Consider the following 22,825-nt stretch of genomic DNA (forward strand, 5'->3'; position numbering starts at 1 on the left):
AAAATCTTTGTAATGTATTAACAAGATCTTATCTTCCACCAACCAAGAGGCTAAGAATGTCCCCAGAAAGCATCTGAGACCTGTATCAGAGGTTTCCCTGTAATCCACCTACCAGATTTACCCACCACTGTATTAGAAAAGTGTGTTGATTATGACTTTTTTGTTCTGTTACTATAAAAAGTTTATGAAATTGCTACCCGACTGGGTATTTGGGGTGACCTAAATCTGTGTTCTGGGGACACAGTCATTCATATTTGGCTCCAGAATAAACCATCTCTCTTATTCCTTTATGGTGAGAGCTATTTCTTTTGTAGACAACGCCTGCTTTATATATCTATGTTACAGTAGCAATAAAAGCCCATTTAGAGGAAATTCCTGGTCATAAGAATAAAACCTCTGGCCTGTGTGGCGGTATAACATTCCAGTTGAGCCAGGTCCATTATGTGCCAAGGCCCATCCCCAGGAAGGCAGGTTCATCTTAAGCCAGACAAAAGAGATTGACAGAATAATTGGGGCTTTATGAGATGAACTTTCTGCTGGAGTCCCCATCTCGAGAGCAGTGGCTTACTAGGCACAGAGGAAAAGCACAATCTCTTTCTAGCTTTTCTCTAAGTATATTTCCCCTAACATTTTGGGTTTCCGCAATATTTGGGATTCTTTACTCTTTCTATAGCTCTTCTCCTCCCAAGTGGCTGCTGGGTTATCATGTGTCTGACCTCTATGCTGGCTTACAGCATGTTTTTGTTTTTTTGTTTTTTTTTTTCCTTCTCTCCTCCATTCTCCTCCTTTGGGCAGTTGCTGAAATTTACAGCTTACCTGCCTTAAGGATTTTTCTTTTAAACTCTAATAAAATTGCCCTTAAGCTTCCATGTGAGTTGATTCTTAAATTCTTTTACTAACGAGAGTAAGAACCCCAAAAGACGACCTTGATTTCCCTTGTATCATCTATACACCTACTGGTGTACACAAATTTCTAGGGCAAGAAAGTCCTGCTGAAAAAGGTTACAAAACCCAATGTGTTATGTTATTTACATGGATGTGTGAAGACGAGTGGAGGAAAGGACACTGGGAACATTCACTATGCAATTAAACAATTTTTATGACCTACTTGCCAAACATTGACTGTCAAAAAGTCAAAGTAAAAGGAGTGTTTTACACTAAAGAAATACTAATTATCTCACTACCACAAGCTTTTCAGGAATTTGTACTTTTACCTCAAGTATTTCCATATCAATTGTAATGAATAATTTCGTGTGTTTTCTTAGGGAAATATGTAAATTAGTGTGTAATCACAATATTGCAGCAAACAAGATAAATGCAAGAATGATCACCTAAACATCTAATTAGTTTTCCTACACAGTCAGATTTATGCTGGAGACACTAATTGCGCCTAACATTTTAATGAAGGTTTCAACACTGCATAAATAAGACTGACAAACTACAAACAATCTTCATTTATTTTCCTTTTTCCCTTGCTCAAAAACAATTTGCCTTTGTAAAAGTAGCATACACCTGCCAGGCAAGATATGTGGATGGGTGCAAAGATCTCCATTTATCTAGGGGATGGGGATGCACAACAGACGATGGTCCTGGGGGGTGGGCCCAGAGTTGTGGGAAGAAGTCAAAGTTCTAAACTTTCATTCTGAATGGGGCAACTGGGGTATTTAAACACCCTCTGTCCATTAAAGTTTGACATAAAATTGAGGTTAAAAATGGAAGATTTACAAGAGACAGTCATTTTCAGCAGATGGTTGTATCACAATTTTCAAAATGACTGAATCTGAACTATTTGGCATAATTATGTTTTATGAATAATAAGGATGCAGACCTGCTTGGTCAGGAACCTGGGGTCCTGGAGGGCTGTGGGTCACTGGCTGTGCTCTCGGTTGTGTGACAGGGGTGAGGGTGGTTGTGGCTTGCTCTTCATCCTTGTTATTTCCACAAGAACTGCCTTTATGGAAAAACAGTTCCATTCCATTACTTTTTTGATATTTATAAAGTTGCTTTTGAAGAACAGTAACAATATGGCATATTTTTATTTGATTATTCAAAAGCAAATGAGAGGCAACAATATACTTTATATGCAACTTAATTTTTTAGTTGAATGCTTTACAATGAACTCAGCTGCATTTTTGTATAGCTTTACCTTAAAATTCTTTGGTATTTGCACAGGGACATTTTAGACTTAAGTTTTATAATATGTGATGAAAAATTACAAAACCCATATAATTTTAAAAAGGTTTTATATTTTTTTCTTGGGTTTTATGAAATGTGGAATTTTTTTCTTAACTTATAATATTTCTTAAATGTGACTCTTAAAGCAAGTTCTTTCCTTCATATCCTTAGGAAGATGGATGTGGGCATTATTGCAGAATTAGTTTTTTAAACTGCCCTTTTATAAAAATAACATAAAATCTGGTAGGTTGGATTTTGAGCCAATCTAGGAATCTTATTTTGAGAAATTGTGCTAACAGACTTGTTCATGATACCCATGGGCTGAGTTCAAGATAGACTAATATACGTATCTACAAATCTACACAAACATGCCTCGAATCCAGTCTAAAGGAATAATACATGAGCTACTTACACTTAGCTAGTGCTTAAGTGGGTGAAGTGTTTAAGTTGTAAACTACATCATATCATATGCAAAGAATCCAAAGGGAGACCCAGAAGTCTAACAAGAATTCTGAAAAGAGCCCGATTTAAAAAGAAAAGACATAAATTAAATTTGAACAATGATAACAGAGCTCAATTTTAGTGAAGTCTGTAGGCAGGAATTTCTATCACATTTGGGTCCTTCTTAAGGAAAAAACAGCACAGTAATTCAAGCTTTTCAGCCCTTGAGAATCAAGGAGGATGTCCTTTATTTCTGTAGTCCTTTCTGTTAATCCAGTGCATATCTATTAGGGCTCTAGAGCAATTCTTTGGTAGAAAATTTGATTTCCATAATCCCCATAGAACAGGCATTTATATTTTAAATGAATTGGTTCATAATCCTTTGAAACTTACAACCTACAGAGAGATTCCCTCCCCTGAATAATACACAGACAGTATTGAAATTGTGCCATACCACTGGGTGTCTCTGTCTTTTCTTGGCTGGAGCTTTTTAATAGAAATCTTCTCCTGTTCTTGTCTGCTGATGGTTCTGGATGGGATGGGGATGGGGGTGGGGATGGGGATGGATAATAGGTGGATTGATTGGTACATTTCCATATCAAAGAACAAAAGCCAGAACAGAAGGTACTATATTGCTTGATACAACACAGTAAATATGACTACCACTATAATGAGTATATTCATGCATCACTGTGACATAATTTTAGGCTGTATCAAAAACAAGACTTCATTTTTTACAGAAAATAGGCATTCATTACTTCCAATATTAGGATTTCTATAAGACTGATACATTTTACACATAGAATAAAATTCATAACATTCATAGAAGGGTACAAGAAATTTGACTGACAGGATGGGTATGATGGCCCATGCCTTTAATCCCTGTACTCAGGAGGGTAGATCTCTGTGAGGTTAAGCCCTGCTTGGTCTATATAACAAGTTCAAGGCCAATCAGGGCTGCATAGCAAGACTCTATCTTAAATATGAAAAAAGAAATTTGATCGAAATTATTCATACAACATGTTGTACTAAAAATAATAAAAATGAATTTGACAATAAATACAAAAAATTACTTTTCCCATAAAGAGGAAGTGGGGCTGAGTAAGGACTAGTTTTCCAAAGAAGTCTGGAGAACTCTGAAGAAGCCTGGAGAATTCTGAAGTATAATTTAATATTTAAATAATAATCATAGTAGCAGTTAATATTTACTAAACCCTTCATTTCTTGGTGCAATTTCCTGGGGATAGTGTCTGTAATAGTGATTATTAATTTCTAACTCAAATAAAATGAATTCAAATGTCCCTCCTTTCTTCTCTCACTGAAGTCATGCCAGGAAGGGTACAAAAATTAGAAAATAATTCAAAGTCTTGGGTTCTGGCCTTAATTCTGCTAATAAATATAAACTGCATTACCATCAGAAAGCAAAACCCAGGCACTACAGCAACACGTTAGAGCAGACTAAACAAGAGATGGTACAGTTGGCCACGCATGACAGGGACTTCCAAATGTATTCAAGCCTGCTGTGGTGGTACACGCCTTTAATCCTAGAACTCAGGAGGCAGAGGCAGGTGGATCCCCATGAGTTCCAGGACAGCCTGGTCTACATAGAGAGTTCTAGGCCAGCGAGGGCCACATGGTGGGATCCTGTCTCAAACAACAACCACAAAAATCTGTTAACTAGTAATTCTCTGGATTTAAGATCCAGTCTTGAGTATAACTTGATTGATCTCAACAAGAACACTCCTACTCTGCTGGCTCTTTTTCCATATGATCCTTACCAGGAATAGGTGTGGTCTGCTTCACTGGGCAGCGGCTCTCTCTCCCACACAAGCCTTTCTCTCTTTGTTCCTCAGACTCAGGTATCAGTAAGGATGACATTTCCACACTGTTAACACACTTCTCCACTGTGGGCTGCTGGCACAGCCGGCTATTTTTGGACCCATTTGATCTTACTGTCTATAAGAGGAATTAACCCATATATTAAAAATTACAGAAATTATATTTACTTTCTATAAAATCTACATGAGAAAATTTTGGAAAAATAAGTGAGAAGAAACTGGAGGAAATACAGATTGAAAGTGATGGGAAAGGAAGGGAAAGAAAATTAGAAAAAGGAGAGAAATACCATGAGATCCAATAGAAGACAAGCAAGTCTCCTAAACACACGGATTAAAATGTGCTCACATGCTTCGCCCTCTCTTCAGCAGGTAGGAGCTGAGAAAGAATCATCATGTATGTCAAAAATTCAAAAGAAGTTAAAAATAAAAAGCAGAACATTTGAGAATCTGTTCATTGTATTGCTTCTGGTCTTGATTCAACTTCTCTTTCGAAGGAGATGGCAAAATGCACTCATATATATTTGCCTATAAGTTTCAACAACATATTTAATGAGAAAACTACTCAAAAATTTTTAATTATGTTAACATGACAGAAAAAAATTTTTGAAGTCTTTTAAAATCCAAAATTCATGTTGTAAACATTATTTAAGCCTTCCACTTTGGGCAGATAGGCAGTGGCCCTCTCTCCCACACAAGCCATGTCTCATCCTATACCCCAGCACCCCTGCTTGTATAAGCTCTTCAAACCTTCCTCCCACCTCACTGGAAAGCCTCAGGTTATTCCTTCTGCCAGAGAGTGGAGGTGGCCCAAGAACTCTGGATCCAAAGGCGATGTGGCAAACATCTTGACTTTTACTGTTCCGGACACTGCCTGCTCCTCTATTGATGAACTGGTCTGTTTGTTAAAGAAGAGCAATAACAGTCCATTAATGGAGACGTGACAAATACCATGTCCCAGTACTTCTGAAAGTACAGTGCAGATGTCATGACTGGACTCTCTCAATACTTACTCAAAACGCAGATAATGTATCAGATACAGGAAATTTATAGGATGTTTTTTTACAAAATGAGAGGACTTACAATGTCCCTCGGGTAATTTGTATAATCACCATTACCTGAGAAATACTACTACAAGCAATGGTCTTCAAAAAAAGTTACTAAGATATATCTTAATTTCTTTTTTAGGAAAAAAAAATTATTCACTTCAACTAAACAAATATTTGTGCACTCTCTCAGGCATTTCCTATGGGTTATCAGTGATACAAAGATAGAGAAGACAATGCTTGCTCTTGGGGAGTCTGGGGGAAGTGATCCCACATGCAAGCGGTTTACTGAGCTGTGGGAATGAAGTGAATGGTCACTGAGTAATGGTGTAATGCAGGAATAAGAGATATTGGGTGCCCTGGGCAGAAGGAAGTACTGAAGGAGGGATGGAAAAGAAGGGCAGGCAAGCTTGGGAAGTTACAAGGGACCAGACCATCTAGATGGAGAAGCTAGGATCATACAGCCCCCAAATGCTAGGAGCCTATTCTGAATTGAGTGGGTGACAAGCGCCCCTGAAGATTCTGGGGAGAAAGAGAGAAAACCAGTGTCTCCTCCATGATGATGCAGACACTTCTAAAGCTGTGTGCCAGAAGGCCGTAGCAGGTGGAAAGCATCAGTGAGTTTGGGCTAATGGAATGCAGGAAGTGTCAGATGCTTCCCAGCAGTTAAAACCTCATGCAGAATCCTCCATGCTCTTTTCCATCTCTAGATAAGATGGAGAAAATGCTATAGAAGACTTTAAGGTCCCTGAAGGACCCACTAGATTAAAAGACTCCTCCACCAAGGTCTCTGAATGATAACATGGAAGGTTACTCAAAGATCTCAGATTGGTTCTGGGGAGGGGGGGATGTAGATACTTAGCCTTTACGAACAGTGCAGGTAAGGATGATGATAGTTCTTAACTCTAAACACTACCCACTTCCTGGAAACCTTCTGTGCCCCACCTTCAAGACAGGACCAATTTGAATATTAGGACAATGTTCCTGAGCAACTCCATACTGCGCTCTAGTCCTCGGCCTCTTCTGGCCTGCTGTACTGTTGTGAAACAATTCCTCTACCTTAGCCAGCTGGGAGCATTAGCCGTTGCTGTAGTGCTGCAATTTTGCAAATGATGGACTTAAAACGACTCCTACACAACAGAGGCACAGGTGTGAGAAACATACGGTACCAAGGAAGCTCCAAATATTCAAGGCTGAGTGAAAGTGATGTGGGTAGATGTATGAGTGCATTCTACCTGGGCAAGTGCTAGACCACCAAACTGAATAGAAAGAGTTTTTTTTCTGGATGGGAGACCTGAGGTGGATATGGAAAAGGTGAGGAGCTATAGACCGTACGGCCAGATTTTATTTCAAGTTTCTGAAGCCCTATCGTGTAGAAGAAACCTTCCGTTTGTCTAAAGGGCAGAATTAGGGTGAGTGTGTCAAATAAGTTCAGAAAATTTTTAGTCCCTACAAGGAACATCCTTCTTGAATTACGCCGTATCTGGTTGAGGTTTTTTGTCACTGTGAAGAGGAGTCTAGACAGCTACTCCGGATGCTCTAATGCACATTCAGACATCAGATGACTCTCTACGTCTGGAGGATATTTCTCTCTGAGCTCCATGCTATATCTGTTCTCTCCAGTGTCTAGAGGCACACCAGCCTGGAAACCTGAACTTGACACTTCCCGTTTCCAACCTGCACCGTCTCTCCTCCAGCAATAACATCTACATGCCCATGCTTCCTCTCCTGGCTGGCCACAGGCTCTCATCTGATACACCATGTCTGCTCTAGCGTCTGCCCATCCTTTCTCCAAAGTGCAGCCAGGGATGTCTTGCACAAACGTGTGACTGACGCTTTTCCATCCCTTCACTTACAGCTCCCCAATGGCACTGCCGCTGCTTCAGAGCCTCTTACCACCTAGAAACCTGTTTTCCTATGTCCTCCTGTGCTATGCCCTTGCTTCCTGCTCTCTCCACACCCTGGCCCTCTCAGTTCTTCCTGCAAGGTAGAGCATGACTGTTTAGCGTTCTCCAGGTAGGGATGCACTTCCTTTCTCTCTTGGCCTTTATGTCTCAGCTATCACTTCCTCAAAGAAGTCTTTCTGGATCTTTCTCATGCAGATAACTTCCCCCAACATATGCGCCCACATAAACGTCCCCTAGAAGAACTTGCTGGAATTGCACTTTTACATGTCTCTGGCATTCCCATGGTGTGTGTTCCAGTAGATGTCAAGTCAGTGGCCGGTTTCTGTAATCTTGACACAGAACAGGTACCTGATCTTGCTGAGGAAATAGATGAATCAGGTAATGAATCTGAAGGGAAGTTGGATTTAATAACTCAACTATTTCTAACTATATAAAATTTCATATTAAGAAAAATCTACCTGGGGTTTTATGTGTGAAATGAGGGAGAGGATGTTAGGTTGAGAGTACAAGGCTAACAGTTTACCTGCATGGTCAGGCGCTCAACCTCAGCAGGGCTATGTCACCACAATCTCATGCCTGCTGGGGTTACATCTGCAACTCCCTGCTGTCAAACAGACATCTATCTGTATGTGTGCATTTTTATCATTCCCCTGATCATTCATAAATGTCCCTTCAAATCAATAGAGCATTGTCAGTTTTTCCAGTTGAAAACAGAAACAATACTCAAATTCCAGGTCATTTGGCAAAAATCCATTATAGACATCATTTGTATTTTTTCATAATCAAGTGGAACAAATTCTAGATGATTTATTTTGTTCTCTGATGAGGATTTTCCTGGCTATGGAAGAGTCCTGAAAGGCTCTGTGGGGTACAGTGTGGCCTACAGAGGGATTCCCTACCAGCACAGAGCCCCTTCCCTGTACCTATCAATCCTGGGAACTATTCAGCCGGGAATTTATCTTTCATTTCATATGTTTTACAAGGAAAATTTCCTGCACTCTCCATCTTTATCTAAATTCAAGTTCCTTTCTATCAGTTTAAATTCTTTTGCATGAAAGAACATTTATTTTGTACGATATGTACCTATCTAGGAAAACCAAGTTAGTATATGGCAGACAATGGTTAAATTTCACCAAAATTACAGCTACTATGCGGGATTAAAATGAGAATTGGTGGTGGAGGAATTTTAGTCATTACATTGGCACTATTTCAGCTACAAATTTCAACACAATGAACATATTTTTAAAAAATAGTTTTTATCAAGTTTTTGTATCTTTTATATAATAGATCTTAATCAAATTTTGAGCCCATCCTCACACCCCTATGTCCCCCCCCCCCACCAGATTTCATGTATTCTGTCACATATGTTAAGTTCTATCTGGTCAAGAATCTGGTCATCAGATGTTCCTCAGTGCAAGTTCATCCACTGGAGTCTAATCAGCCTATCTAGAGTCGCTCCCTTAAAGGCGATCTATTCTCTGTCACCCAGCAGTAATCACTTGCCAATAGTCCTTTGGCTTAGGGTTAGGGCCTGCTGCCCATTTCCTTCATTCTACTGGGTTTTTGTCTGATTGAGTTGGCATGGGCCTTATGCACGCTGTCACCATTGTTGCAAGTTCACATGAGCAAGTTCCCAGTGGTGTGAAAGCCTTTGTTTCTTTATGTTCATGTACCAACCCAACCCTGGCTCTTACAATCTTTCTGCCCCCTCTTCTACAACGGTCCCTGAGCCGTGGGTGAGTCAGGTTTAATATAGGAGTCCTATCTAGGGAAACAAACTCTGGAATCTCTTATCTAAAACTTCGCCAGTTGTAGTCTTCTGTATGCATTGTACTCTGTTGTGTGAGGAAGCTTTGCTGGTGAGAGTTGAGGGATGTATTAGTGTTCTCTCTACCCCCAGTTCTGCTATGTTCCATGAGCCCTAGGGATAGAGGTTCAAATGTAGATGTGTCACTTAGGGTGGGGCATCTCTCAGACATATATTCTCTGTGTGTGACCACTTGTAGAACAATGAACATATTAACTATTCCTAGATAACTAATAACTATTCCTAGTAATTCCCAGATACTTTGAACTTGTTAAAAGAATCTTTTACTTAGTGATGGACATACAGTGATTATTAAAGATACAGCTAAATCTAAAATACTGTCATCTCCTAAAGCACAGAAAACTAGATGCTATTCTGGGTTTTAGAAGAGTAATTCACCACAGTGTATTTAAATTTAAATCTTTTTAAAAAATTATCTGTTTTTTGGTCACAAAGTATACAAATACTCCATTACTTAGGATCTTTGTAACAGATCTCTTTAAGCTTGATACTGCAAGTGTATCAGTTTTGTAAATCCCGTTTCATCCTAACAATTCACTACTTATAATTATATTAATTACCATAATTAGTTCCCCATAAATATGTACTATATTATGCATTTATTAGGATAGGTTCCTAATTAGAGCCAATAAGGAAAAGTAATTAGGTTTTGATTTCTAAAATAAAAATAGAAGGGACAAAGTCTATATGAAAAAAAATCTTAATAGCAGAAAACTACAAGCAGAAATGCACACCTCTAGAATTTTAAAATGAGCTATTTTAAAAGCTGATATCAATCTGCATAAAATAAGGTTAAATATCAAGATTAGATTAAAATCATGCTGTAGGCAATTCATTTTCTTGAGTCAGTGGAAAATGAACTTGGTGTAGGTCAGTGATGTTACCATTAATTATTTTGCTATTTTACTGAGGGCTGCACGCCTTTGTAGTTAGATTGTAAAACCTGAGGGCCTACTCTCTAATTGTCTTTTAGAAAAATAAACATTCATTTTTTTTTCTCAAGACACAATGTTCAAATTATTATAGTCATTTAAGTTTGCAGGGTTTTCAAAGATTAACCAGAAAGAACTGCTGAATTTTCACCCCGTCATTGAGGGGTCATGCTCAACACTGACCTATTATCTAACAGTTAAGTCAGAATTAAAGTGGATACCATGGTCCACATTTTGAGTTTTATTATTATTATTATTATTATTATTATTATTATTATTATTATTATTATTTGCAACAGGGTCTCCCTGTAGCTCCAGCTGGCCTGGACCTCACTATGCAGACTAGGCTGGCCTTGATCTCACAGAGATCCATCTGCCTCTGTGTCCTGAGTACTAGGATTAAAGGTGTACACCACCACCACACCCAGCTGAATTGGGTTAATTTTTATTTGAGTGTGTTGTGCTGTTACAAAGGATCTAGAAAAACATGAAAAACATTGATTCTAGTACAGCAATATTATTTTAGAGGAGATACCTACCTTTTAAAGCCTCACCTTCTTCATCCATAAACTAGGGATAACAATGGTTCTTGTCATGGAATTTTTCTGTTAGATTATATGAAACAATACATGCTACATGTTTACTGTTCTATCTGGGAGGGGGTAGATGCTTAGTGAACATGTTGCTAATATCTGCCATCCTGAATAGCATTCAACAGTCTATAAAGTCCATGCATGGTCATTTATTTTTTCATGCATTCATTTTTTAGTAGTGGCTAGATACTTAGCCTGTTTGGACTGAGTAAGACAGGCATTAAGATGGACCACTACCTTGTCCAACGAGCTTATAGTCTCCTGGGCGAGACGGATGCTAAAACAAAGAATTAATGTGCAGTAAGATGATTTTGGCTATAATACAAAGTATAAAGGAAAAGTTCCAAGGGTTCTGAGTGCTTGATGGCAGTTGGTACCTAATCTTTGGGATCAGGGAACTCCCATTCAACTTGAGACCTAAAGGAGGTTGAAGGCCATGGCAGAAATGAGGTATCTATGCAATCCTTGGGCTCCTCATGTGTGATGTTACCATTCCATTTCCACAGAAGAAGAAACTAAGCTCTGACCACATTCAGAGCAGGGGCTCAACAATCACATCTCTCCTCATTGTGCTTTTAAAAATTACACATGATGCTGCCCTCAGTGGGCCAGGAGAGCAGCACAGGAGATTCTCCCCATAGCCAATACCTGTTTTCTATGCAATTTTATAAAACCATTCAAATAAAACCTTTTTTTTTCTATTTCAAAAAATGGATGATTAATGATTATATAGATAGGCACTCAAGTTTAATGAATATGATAATACAGTGCATGCCATGGGGGCTAATGAGGGCTTTGAGGAATCAAGCACATAACATATTGGTTTAATGGCCCTTTCCAAAGGGAGGAAGGCTGGGAGAGATGGGGGCAGGGCAAACTGAAGGAGCATCAGTGCCAGGCAGGCAAGGCATGCACAACAAGAAGGTACTGTGGAATGTGGGCCAACTGGCTACTCTGAGACTCCAGGCCCAGTGCAAAGTATTCACTTAGAAACTGTTTTTAGACCACTGGAGGATGTCAGTCTACAATCCATGGAACTGTGATGAAAAGAAAAGCAGACGGGTAAAGGCCCCAGGCAGGAAAGGCCTGGGAGAGATGCTTCTATGTTCTTGCTTCCAAGGCTGCAAGAAATTAAAATCAGTACTTGGCTTTATCTCATTGATAAAAAAGCTTAAGACACTTTTTTCTTTTCAAATTTATGTCATCTCATTTGTTCATTCTTGACATTATTTCTTGAGCCACTGGAGTCCTTTCGGAACGTTTTTGCCTATGCCTACATCTTCAAGTGGTTTCCTTGGTTCTCCACTAATAGTTTGAGTGTTTCCAATCTCACATTAAGACGATCTTTGGTCCATTTTGAACTGGCATTTGTACAGGGTGACCTTATCATCACTCCTTTATGTATGGATATCCAAGGCAGCCCTGCCCCATCTGCTGCTGATACTGTTTTTCCTCCATTGTATGTTTTTGACATCTTACAAAAAAATTCGGTGGTTGTGGCTGTGAGTTTTCTTTGGTCCTCTATTCTATTCTACTGAGCTGTGTATCTGACTTTGTACCAGTGCCATGCTGTTTTTGTCACTATGGCTCTACAGTATAACCAGAACTCAGGTCAGGTATGGGGACACCTGTACCATTGTTCTTTCTGCTCAAGACTGCTTTGGCTCTCTGGGGTCTTTTGTGTTTCCGTATAAATTTTAGAAATTTTTTTTTCCTATTTATGTGAAGACTGTCATTGGAATTTCCATGGGGAGTGCATTGAATTTGGACGTTGGTTTGGTAATATAGCCATTTTTACAATATTAATTCAACTGATCTGTGAGTATCAAAGGTGTCTTAGCTCTTATGACATCACATCTAACTCTTCCCTTAAAGTTGTTGTTTCATAGTAAATTCTGTTCCTTAGTCTGAATCTTGCTTTCATAATGCAGAATCTAAAGAAGAAATTCCTTTTTTTTGTTTTTGTTTTTGGTCTTTTTGAGACAGGGTCTCCTTGTAGCCCCAGCTGTCCTGGAACTCACTATGTAGACCAGGGTGGCCTTGAACTCATAGAGATCCACCTGTCTCTGCCTCCCAAGTGCTATAATACAGATTTCACTAGTGTTAAAGATAGCCTGTTGATTCATTCATATTCTCTGTCTGTCTCTGTCTCTCTCTGTTTCTCCCTGTCTCTCTGTCTATCCCTGTCTCTGTCTCTGTTGCTGTCTGTCTCTCTCTGTCTCTGTCTCCCCCCCCCGCCTCTGTCTCTTTCTCTCTTTCATTTTCTAGATGCGTCATTCACCTATTTGTAGTTGTGGTAGGAGCTCAGGATGGGAATGAAAACCCAATCAGACTGCTGCTACGGAAAGGAGGGCACTTGGGAAAATTACTTTCTGATTTTAAGAAATGATCACTTTTGATTTGTGTTCACTGTATCTTGTCAATGGAGCAGCATGCTCCATTTCAATAACTGGACCCTGGGGTTTCATTAATGAAAGTAAGGTCATCATACTCCACAGTCCTAAAATCATTAACTAAAGTGCACTGGGAACTGATAACGGTGGGAATGTGCAGCTTTTTGGAAGAACAGTTATTTTATTAGTTCCCTTAAATGCTCTTGATTAAGCTATATGGTATTCAATAAACATAGTCCTAAACAGCTAGAAATCTCAAGGTTTACCTTTGTGGCTCTGTGGACACGTGAGAAAGTATCCACAGGAGTGGCTACTTCTCTAGCGGCCTCATCAGGATCTCTCAGTTTGTCCATTTATGATAAAACACCAAAACTGGAATGAGCACTACACAGCCAGTTATAAAAGGACACAATCATTTTCTCATGCAATTCAAATCTCATTGTGGGAGTCCACTTTTTATAAAGACACCAAAACAAATAGGTCAAATAAAAAACTCTCTCCTGGCTTATCTGTGATTAGAGAAGCTGACCCTGGGCATATTCATCAGATACACCTTTCAAATAAAATATCTTACACAGGGATCAAAAATTCTTATATTCATTTTTAGTAAGCTACAAAGTCCACATATACCAAAAGCAGCAACTGCAAAGTATCTGCTGAAAGAAGCGCACAGTGCGTCGTTTGCTCATGTCCTCTGAGCTGTCACACATGTGCAGTGAGACAGAGCTAAGGGGAGCAGCCATGTAGGACAAACGGACTAACTGGGACTCAGGGCAAAGGAAGCATGCTCATAGATTTGGGGCAATTAGTAATTTCCTATATACATGAATCAAGTTGACTGTTATTTTGCATTGAAATCCCAGTTATAGAATTTGCAAAATATATACTAATATCCTGCACTGTAAGTTGGCCTTCAACATGGCCCAAAATATTGAGCTGGAAGGACAGAAGGGAAAAAGACCATTTGTAATCATAAAATGACCTGATACATTTCAGAGCTTAATGGTACAGATGGAGTACCATAGGTACGGACAGAGTATCTGTTACTAAATATACTCTTACTGCATTCTGTGGCAAATCTTCCTTAAGGTTAAACTGTGACCTCAAGTATGGACACTTGGGTTGTGAGTTCAAAGTTCACTTTTATCCTTTTTATGTTTTCCCAAGGTTCCTTAATGACAATGGATTGCATGAAATCTTCACTCTCTCTCTCTCTCTTGTCTATATATAGCATATATAACAAGTACCCAAACTTGACCATCTTTCTCATTGCTAGCAAAAAGGCCACCTAAAGCTGGTAACTGCTAGGCAGGTGATGGGGTCATGTGGACTTTGATCACACATTCTCTCTGCTCTTCTGTGAGTGTGCCAATGGCATAATCAAGGGTTAAAAGTGCCTATTTATGCTGGGCATGGTGACATACGCCTTTAATTCCAGTTCTTGGGAGGCAGAGGAAGGTGGATCTCTGTGAGTTCAAGGTCAGCCTGGTCTACATTGTGAGTTCAAGGCCAGATGGGGCTACAGGGAGACCCTGTCTCAAAAAGACCAAAAAAAAAAAAAAAAGTGCCTATTTACATACAGTCTTCTCCCATGGTTTACACTGAAAAAAAAAATCACAAAATAGTTCCGATCTTCTAGGAACATATGATTTATGACATACAATGCTGATGAAGATTGACACATAGAGAATACTCTAAGGATAAATGCACGAGGGATACAGATGATAAAGAAGGGTTCATGTTTTCAGCTTTCTCTACCAATACCTACTGGTTTCTGTGACCTCCAAGCCCTGATCACTCTCTTGGTGCCATCTGTTGTCTGAGAATCTACAAACCTTGCCCCTCACTCCTGCACTTCTCTGGGCCACTGCTTTCCACTGCAGGGCCCAGAGCAGTCTAGACCCAGTCTGACAGCTGCTAAGATGTCTTTGTTACACCCCTCCATCTCTCATCTCACTTGGTTTCAAAATTCACCTTGAATCCTGCTGTCAAATTTTAATTCCTAAAGCCTTATCCCTTTCCCGAGGAACCCGAGGCACTCTGATGGTGGTGTTCTAACACAGCTTTTTGGTCCCTCAATCCATTCCTTCTCCTAATCCAGGAAAACTGATGCAGGCATTCGCTGTTTCCTTGTCTTTTCCCAGTTCTCTGCTCTAACTTGTACTTCCACAAATCTCTTTTATTATAAACACTTATTCACATAAACATGCACTGAATACTTCCAGGCTGAACCTCGCCCTCCACAGACGAGCTGTTCTTACGTGTATTCTTTAGCTCCCCTGCATTGCCTTCGTGTTGGTGAGTGTTACCTGAACCACACAATCTTCGAGGGGTGAGTGACGCAGTGTTCTCAATGCTGGCTGTACAGAAGAATCACCAGGGGACTTAAAAACCAAACCAAACCAGGACAAACTGACTAACAGTCTTTGGGGGTAGAGTCCAGACAACAGAAAAAAAAAAAGTGTTTTGTGATGTTAAGCACATTTACAAATGTCCCAGGGGACTCAAACATACAGGAGTTAAGATAATATTAGGTTTCTTGATTTGTATGTGTTTTTCACAAATTTGGTCAACAGATATGCTGCTTTGTGGTAGAACACTCCAAGCCTAGGAATAATTTTTTTGACTCAAAGGATGCTTTCAAAAAATTTCAGAGACTATTTAAAAACTGGGAACTAACTAGTCAGCCAACACTAGCCAAAACGGAATTCCAGTTAGTCCTTTTACACTGACAGTGATGTTCCAGTTGGCTGCAGTCCCTACCACTCTCCACAGCTCCCTTTCAGAGCCATTTCCTGTATCCTTGCATAAACGTCCCACTTCAGTAGGAGGAGAGCGAGCCCCTTTACAGAAAAGCAGTTTCCTGTCTCTCCTTATCTCTGCCCCCTCCACAGTCCAGTAAAGTTCACATTAAAGTAGAAACTGTTTTGTTTGTGTCAAGTACCCACACACCCCACTCGATTTAATAATTTGTGCTGCCTGCATGGGCTCAGTGTTCTGAGTTTGCAGCTCCTGCCTTGTACATACAAAGTACTGAGAAAGAATGGGGAACAGTTGCTTCTTTGGAAGTCACACCATTTTGGGGGGGGCAGGGTAGACATTATGCTTATAATTTGGGTGTCCAGCGCATACCTGATTCTGCTGATCTTAGAGGATGACCTCCAAATTTTATTTCAGTTTGGCGGAGTTTAGTCATGTTTAGCAACTGTGTGACATGAGGAACATCTGTTGCTAACTGACAGCTTCGTGGAATAATGTCTGTGGGTTCATCTGTTGAAAGAGAATACCGCATACAATTAGAAGTGAAGAAAAATGTACATACCCTAAATGTAAGCCTGTACATACTCCATGAAACCAACTGAAGCAAAGCACTTTAGAGTGCAACTCTGGACAATGTATTCAACCTTTCGGCCCTGGCTTTCTTTTTAAAAAATATTTTATTATTTTTATTTTATGTGTATGAGTGCATGTAAGTCTATGTATGTAAGTGCACCTGTGTTGCACAATGCCCAGAGAGGTCAGAAGAATGTGTGGTGTTCCCCTGGAACTGGAGTTATGGACGGTTGTTAGCTGCCCATGTGTGTGCTGGTACCCAAACCTGGGTCCTTTGCAAGAGCAGTCAGTGCTCTTAACCGCTGAGCCATCTCTCCAGCCCTGGCCTTGGCTACCAGAAAGAGCATGGTATTTCTGGGTGAGAGGTAGACTAGAAACAACTCTATATAACATGACAGAGAAGTCATAACTGGATTCTGTCCTGTGAAGGAAAGAGCCAAAGAGTATCAGAAACACCCAACAGCAGAAACATGTGAGGAAATAAAGACAGGTCACTAAAGCAAAGAAATAGGCTGAGGGGAGAGCTATAAAACCCCTCAGCACAGAGGAGCCAGGAGTGGAGGCTAACCTGTGCCTGGTTGCCATGGGCACCTTGAGAATGGTAAGCAGGAGGGAATCTGAGTGGCCTGCCGACATGCAGCCAGAGGATGCACTAAGGGCAGAGAAGAGGCTGGAGCAGTGCTGGCTGTGGAGACCGCGCACAAGTGCTTCAGGAAAGCCCGAGTTGAGATTCTCCATAAGCTGAGGATGACATGGCGGGTATCACCTCTGCCACGACCTAGACAAGGAGCAACGTGGGAACCCAAGAAGGGCACTGAGCTTTACACAATCTGGCCAACAAATACAAGCCTTCTCATGCAAGAACCATGGGACACTGATGCTAAAACATCTGCGATTCTGATGGGGAAGAGAATACAAGGTAAGGTAAACACAAAGATAAGCACAAACAACAGCCTGTCTTCCAGGCCACCTCCAAGGCTTGGCCACAGAAAGTCCCATAGCAAGTTATGATGCCTAGCAAGCAGGGATAAAGCTGAGGCTGGTAAGTAAGGGGTGTGGACTCAGAAGGGGAATTCCTGCAGAGCAGAATCTCTGAGGGACACTCCTCTAGGCAGAGTGCATAGCCGAGTTCTGTGAATTACTGAGCCAAGTAGTCTTTCCATCTACTGATCCTGCTATAAAGACAGGGAGCAGGTGGGAGAGAGCACAGTCCCCCCAAGCAGGAAGATACACTGACAGATGTCATGGTAAGTTCCATTTATCTTTAATTTTTATCGAAATTTTTGTACTTCAGTTGTTCAGTTGCTTTGATTTAGTTTGTATCTCACCTGAAGAGGCCTTTCTAGCTGTCCTTTTTTTGAGCCTATTCTATAACATTTAAAACTACTTTTTCCCCAACCAGTACTATAGTGCCTGTGTCTCCAGACTTTGTTGGGACACAAGGGAAGTTCACAACTGTCTTCTGCAAGGCAACACCGGGCTGCTGTCAAGTCACTGTATCTGTTACTGAAGTCAGTTTTCCCTCAAATAGTCATGAGGAGCAAACACCGAGTGAAGACAACTCATGGGAAGAACCAAAAAATAAAACAAAGAAACAAGAGCGGGAAAAGGAAGAAAACAAACCTGGAGGCACATTTACACCAACAGATGTACAAAACACAACAGAGAAACACAGCAGATATGAGCACACAGGATGCTACGGCACGCCAAAACCCACAACTGCCCTAGACCAGAAATGGGAGATAAAGAGAGAGCCAAAGTCCGGACAAACAGTCCAGAGTCCTACTTTTCAAAAAAGCACGCTAAGGCACGCCAAAACCCACAACTGCCCTAGACCAGAAATGGGAGATAGAGAGCCAAAGTCCGGACAAACAGTCCAGAGTCCTACTTTTCAAAAAAGCAGATGAGTGAGATAGGGACACTCAGGACCTAGATAAGGAAGTTAGCAAACTGGACCAAGCGGTTGGTAGTTTGGAGGGAAAGTCAAAAATGTAAGGAAAAATTCAGGAAGGAAACTGAGATTCTAAAAAGTAATCAAACAGAAATGTTAAACATGAAAAGCCCAGTCAAACAAATTATCCTCTCTTTCCCCATCAACTCCTTCCCTTATGATCTCCTCTACTCTGTTTTGATGGTCCCCTTATAGTTTAATGACCTGCCTGCGCATGTACACACACAAAGCATATATGCAAATTTAAATATAAGCTTGTCATACGAGGGGGAACACGTAGTGTTTGCCTTTCTGAGTTTGATTTTCTTAGTCCATTTTTCTCTTTTTATTGAATTTTTGCATATTTTATACAATATATTTTGATCAATAAGCAGACCCCTACTTCTACTTCTGTCGTGTGTGTTAAGGCATATTGAGCCAAGTTGGTGTCCCCAAAAGTCCTTCAGTGTGGATCCTTCCACTGGAGCCTGGTTAACCTAGTGTCCTAATCTAGTGTCATACTCTTTTAAAAAAACAACTCTCCCTCTCCCAGTAGTTATCAGCTTCCAGTAGTTCCTCAGCTAAGGTTGGAGTTTCTGTATATATTCCAGACATTAACTCCCTGTTTACTTATATGGTTGGCAAAGATTCTTCATGAACTCTCTCTTCCCTGTGTGCTTCATAATTGAGACTGTCTTCCTTCCTTCTCTGCCCGTGAGATGCCTTTAGTTAGTGTCTGCAGTGCTGCTCAGTGATCATCAGTTGCCTTCATTTGTGCTTGCCTTGAAATGTTCTTCTTTCTTCATAAGTTTTAAAAGATAGCTTTTCTAGATATTGCAGTCCTTGTTGGCACATATTTACTTTTGGGGCTTGAACTGTATCATTGAAAGCTTTCCGGGCATCTAGGGTTGCTGAGGAGAGCTTTGGGGTTATTCTGATATGTTTTCTTTGTAGGTGAGTTGACATTTTCCTTACATCTTTTAACATTGTTCTTGCTTCCTATTTTTGATGCCTTGACTGTGATGTGTTATAGACAGGCTCTTGTCCTGTCTTCTTGACCCTCTTTGTGTTTGGATGTCCGTTCTTCCTTAGGTTTTGGAAATTTTCTGCTGTCATTTAATTGAATAAATTGTCTAGATGTTTTCCTCAGTTCTTTCTAACCCATGGATTCTTGGGTTTGGCATCCTCTGATGCTAGCATCTTATCTGTGAAGACTTTCAAGAAAAGATAATTTCTTATAGCTCAAATTGCATTTTATCTGAATGAACTTCATTCACTTTTATAAAAAGATATTTAAAAATTTTAGGTAAATTTTCTGCCCACGCTCTTGTCCACCAGCACATTTCTTCTTATGTATGTGTATGGCCTCTTTTTATTGAGAATATATTAATCACTGTCACTTGTAGAAAGTAGAAGTAGAAATTGGAATTAATACCCTAGAGAGCAATTGTACAGGATGCATTGAAAGCCTTAAACATGACCATGGAGGGCTGGAGAGATGGCTCAGTGGTTAAGAGCACTGACTGCTCTTGCAGAGGACCCAGGTTCAAATCCCAGCACCCACATGGCAGCTTAACAACCATCCATAACTCCAGTTCCAGAAGATCCAATGCCCTCTTTTGACCTCTGGAGATTTTGCATGACACATGTGCATTCCCATGCATGCAGGCAATACACTCAATATGGAGGGCTGGAGAGATGGCTTAGTGGTTAAGAGCACTGACTGCTCTTGCAGAGGACCCAGGTTCAAATCCCAGCACCCACATGGCAGCTTAACAACCATCCATAACTCCAGTTCCAGAAGATCCAATGCCCTCTTTTGACCTCTGGAGATTTTGCATGACACATGTGCATTCCCATGCATGCAGGCAATACACTCAAACACATAAAATAAAAATAATAAACAAAATATTTAATGACTATGGAATCTTACTTAATTTTAACTTATCTATATTAGAAACTCAAATATTAGAAACAGTGATCTATGTTAATAAATACTTATAATTACTGAAATACAATTACTTTAAATTGCCATTGCTTGAAGACATTTTGGAAATATAGTGTTTTATGTGCTTAGACAGCAAAAAAGTTCCCTCAAACAAACAAACAAAAACAACAACAATAACAAATAGCCCAAAACAGCATCCCAATCACCACTCATCAAAGAAGTTTCTTTTGTACAAGACAGAGATTATTATATTACAGTGTACCACAACTGGTCACACACAGACATTGTCTGTGAATTGCCCAAGTCTAAGTGGCACATCTACATTGCAACCTCTACACCTAAGGCTCACAAAACATAGAACAAGGGGTAAAGAGGACACTAATGAATATCCCAATTCTCATTAATGAGGCCCCCTTATGCAACAGAGGGCCGGGAACAAAAAAGATCACAAATGGCCAAAGTGTAGAGACTAAGAGTCTGCAGAATGCTGGTCCTTGCACAGGATTCCTATATTAAACTTCACTCAGGGCCCAGGGACAATTGTGGAAGAGGGGGCAGAAAGACTGTAAGAGCCAGGGAGGAGGTGCAGGACCATATGGAAACAGAGTCCTCCAAGCTTCTGGGACCACATTCATATGAACCTACAGCAATGGGGTCAGCATGCCCAGGACCCATGCAAACTCAAAGAGACAAAAACTCAGCATAGAACTGGGGAAATGGACAGCTGACCCCAATTTCAGCTCAAGAAATATTTGCAACTGATTACTGCTGGGTGAGGAGGAGCTGATATTCCTAAAGCAAGACTCTAGATAGGCTGACTAGACCTCAGTAGATGAATTTGCACTGAAGGATGTCTGGGGACACTAACTTGACACAGTAGGCCTTAGAAGAAATGACAGTGTATGAATTTCAGTGGGAGAGTGTGAGAGGGTGCAGTGGGGATGGGGGTATAAAGATGATTAAGATTGAGATGTTCTGTTTGAAATACACAGTCAATAAAAAAGAACTTCTAATTCATAAAAAATAAATTATTTGTACACATTTATTTACTTTTGGATTAAGGAAGAGTGAAAAAAAAAAACAAACCAGAAACAAATGTACAAAACAGCAACAGAGTGTGGAGAGATGGCCCAGTGGTTGGTGGTGCTTGCTGCTCTTGCAGAGAATTCGGGCTCAACTCTGACACCCTTTCCTGGTCTCCCTAGGCACACATGTCATACACATACATACATGAAGACAGAACACTTACACACAAAATAAAAAGGAATAAATCTTTACAACAACAATAACAAGACATCATATTTTTTGAAGATGTGTTCATATTGTGGGAAAGGCTCTAAATAGGAGTTAGGTAAAAGTAGTCGCCATGAAGCTCTCAGTGGTACAAGCTGAATGAATATACAAGATGCACGGGACAGCACAAAAGCACAAAATGAAAACTATATTAGCTTAGGTACAATTTAATTTTATGTTTCACACTAAATTCTTTTCTTTTAAAATATTTATTATGTTTATTTTATGTGTATGAGTGTATTGCCTGAATGTAGGTAGGCGCACCTGTGTTGTGCAATGCCCGAGGAGGTCAGAAGGAGGCTGTTGGATCCCCTGGGGCTGGAGTTACAAATGGTTGTTAGTTGCCATGTGGGTTCTGGGAATTGCACCCGGGTCTTCTGCAAGAGTCGCCAGTGCTCTTAACCGTTGAGCCATCTCTCCAGCCCCTTAACACTAATTCCTATAAATACAAATATATTTGATTTTCTTTATTCTTTATCATTTATTTACTATTTTAGAATTTAGCATAAAAATTTGTAGACACGAATATTAGCAAAAAAAATTCAGTCCAAACTGTCCTCATGAAATCTAAATTGTTAGCACAATTATAAAGGCAGGGAAGCCACTGCATTTCCCTAATGCCCTAGTTCTGAAGTGGAAAATGAATCATTTAAGTAAAACCTTCAATGCCCATCAGCAATGTAATGGATTCTGAGTGTCCTAATGCTAGACTTACAAATTTCAGTTTTCAGGTGTTCTTTGTTTCCTTATTTTTCATATGTCATTAGCATTTAGAAAATTACTATGAAGCTGGGTGTGGTGGCGCAAACTCACAATCTTGTCCTTGAAAGGCTAAGACAGAAGACCAGTCTGGGCTACATAGTGATACCCTATCTTAAACCCAAAGGTCAAAAAATAAGAGAAACTCGCTATGAAGTAATTCAACAAATGAACTCTCAAACCAGAAAACATTTGGAAAATAAATCAACTCACATGTATTTGTTATACAACTTACTTTAAACTTTTTTATGTTTCTACATCAACACCAATGTACCAATATTGTTAAATTTGTTTAATTTAATTGTTTAATTTTATGTTAATTTAATAGAACTGTGGAGGATGATAAGAACCTAAAAGCAAATTTTGTATTCTGAATCCTATAGAGGGATCATGGAAAGTAGATTAAAGACTG

The 22,825-nt window shown here is 39.9% G+C and overlaps 1 protein-coding gene across 13 annotated transcripts in view; it reads right to left on the reverse strand.

Moving 5' to 3' along the window:
• Positions 1 to 22,825, reverse strand: part of CUNH3orf67 (chromosome unknown C3orf67 homolog) — a 273,967-nt gene that overhangs the window by 109,984 nt on the left and 141,158 nt on the right. For 4 of the 13 annotated variants that reach the window (XM_029567372.1, XM_029567370.1, XM_029567375.1 and 1 more), the window contains 5 exons: positions 16,283 to 16,420; positions 5,210 to 5,349; positions 4,395 to 4,572; positions 3,071 to 3,145; positions 1,829 to 1,951 (listed from right to left, as the gene is read on the reverse strand). The exons of 1 other annotated variant lie outside the window; for it this stretch is intronic. In XM_029567372.1, the coding sequence (XP_029423232.1) occupies positions 1,829 to 1,951; positions 3,071 to 3,145; positions 4,395 to 4,572; positions 5,210 to 5,349; positions 16,283 to 16,420 (654 nt within the window). The remainder of the gene's footprint in view (positions 1 to 1,828; positions 1,952 to 3,070; positions 3,146 to 4,394; positions 4,573 to 5,209; positions 5,350 to 16,282; positions 16,421 to 22,825) is intronic. 8 more of the 13 variants (XM_008841202.2, XM_029567371.1, XM_029567374.1 and 5 more) reach the window with 5 other exon arrangements.

This window comes from Nannospalax galili, unplaced genomic scaffold (assembly GCF_000622305.1).
Source record: "Nannospalax galili isolate Female #2095 unplaced genomic scaffold, S.galili_v1.0 scaffold561, whole genome shotgun sequence".
NCBI lineage: Eukaryota > Metazoa > Chordata > Mammalia > Rodentia > Spalacidae > Nannospalax > Nannospalax galili.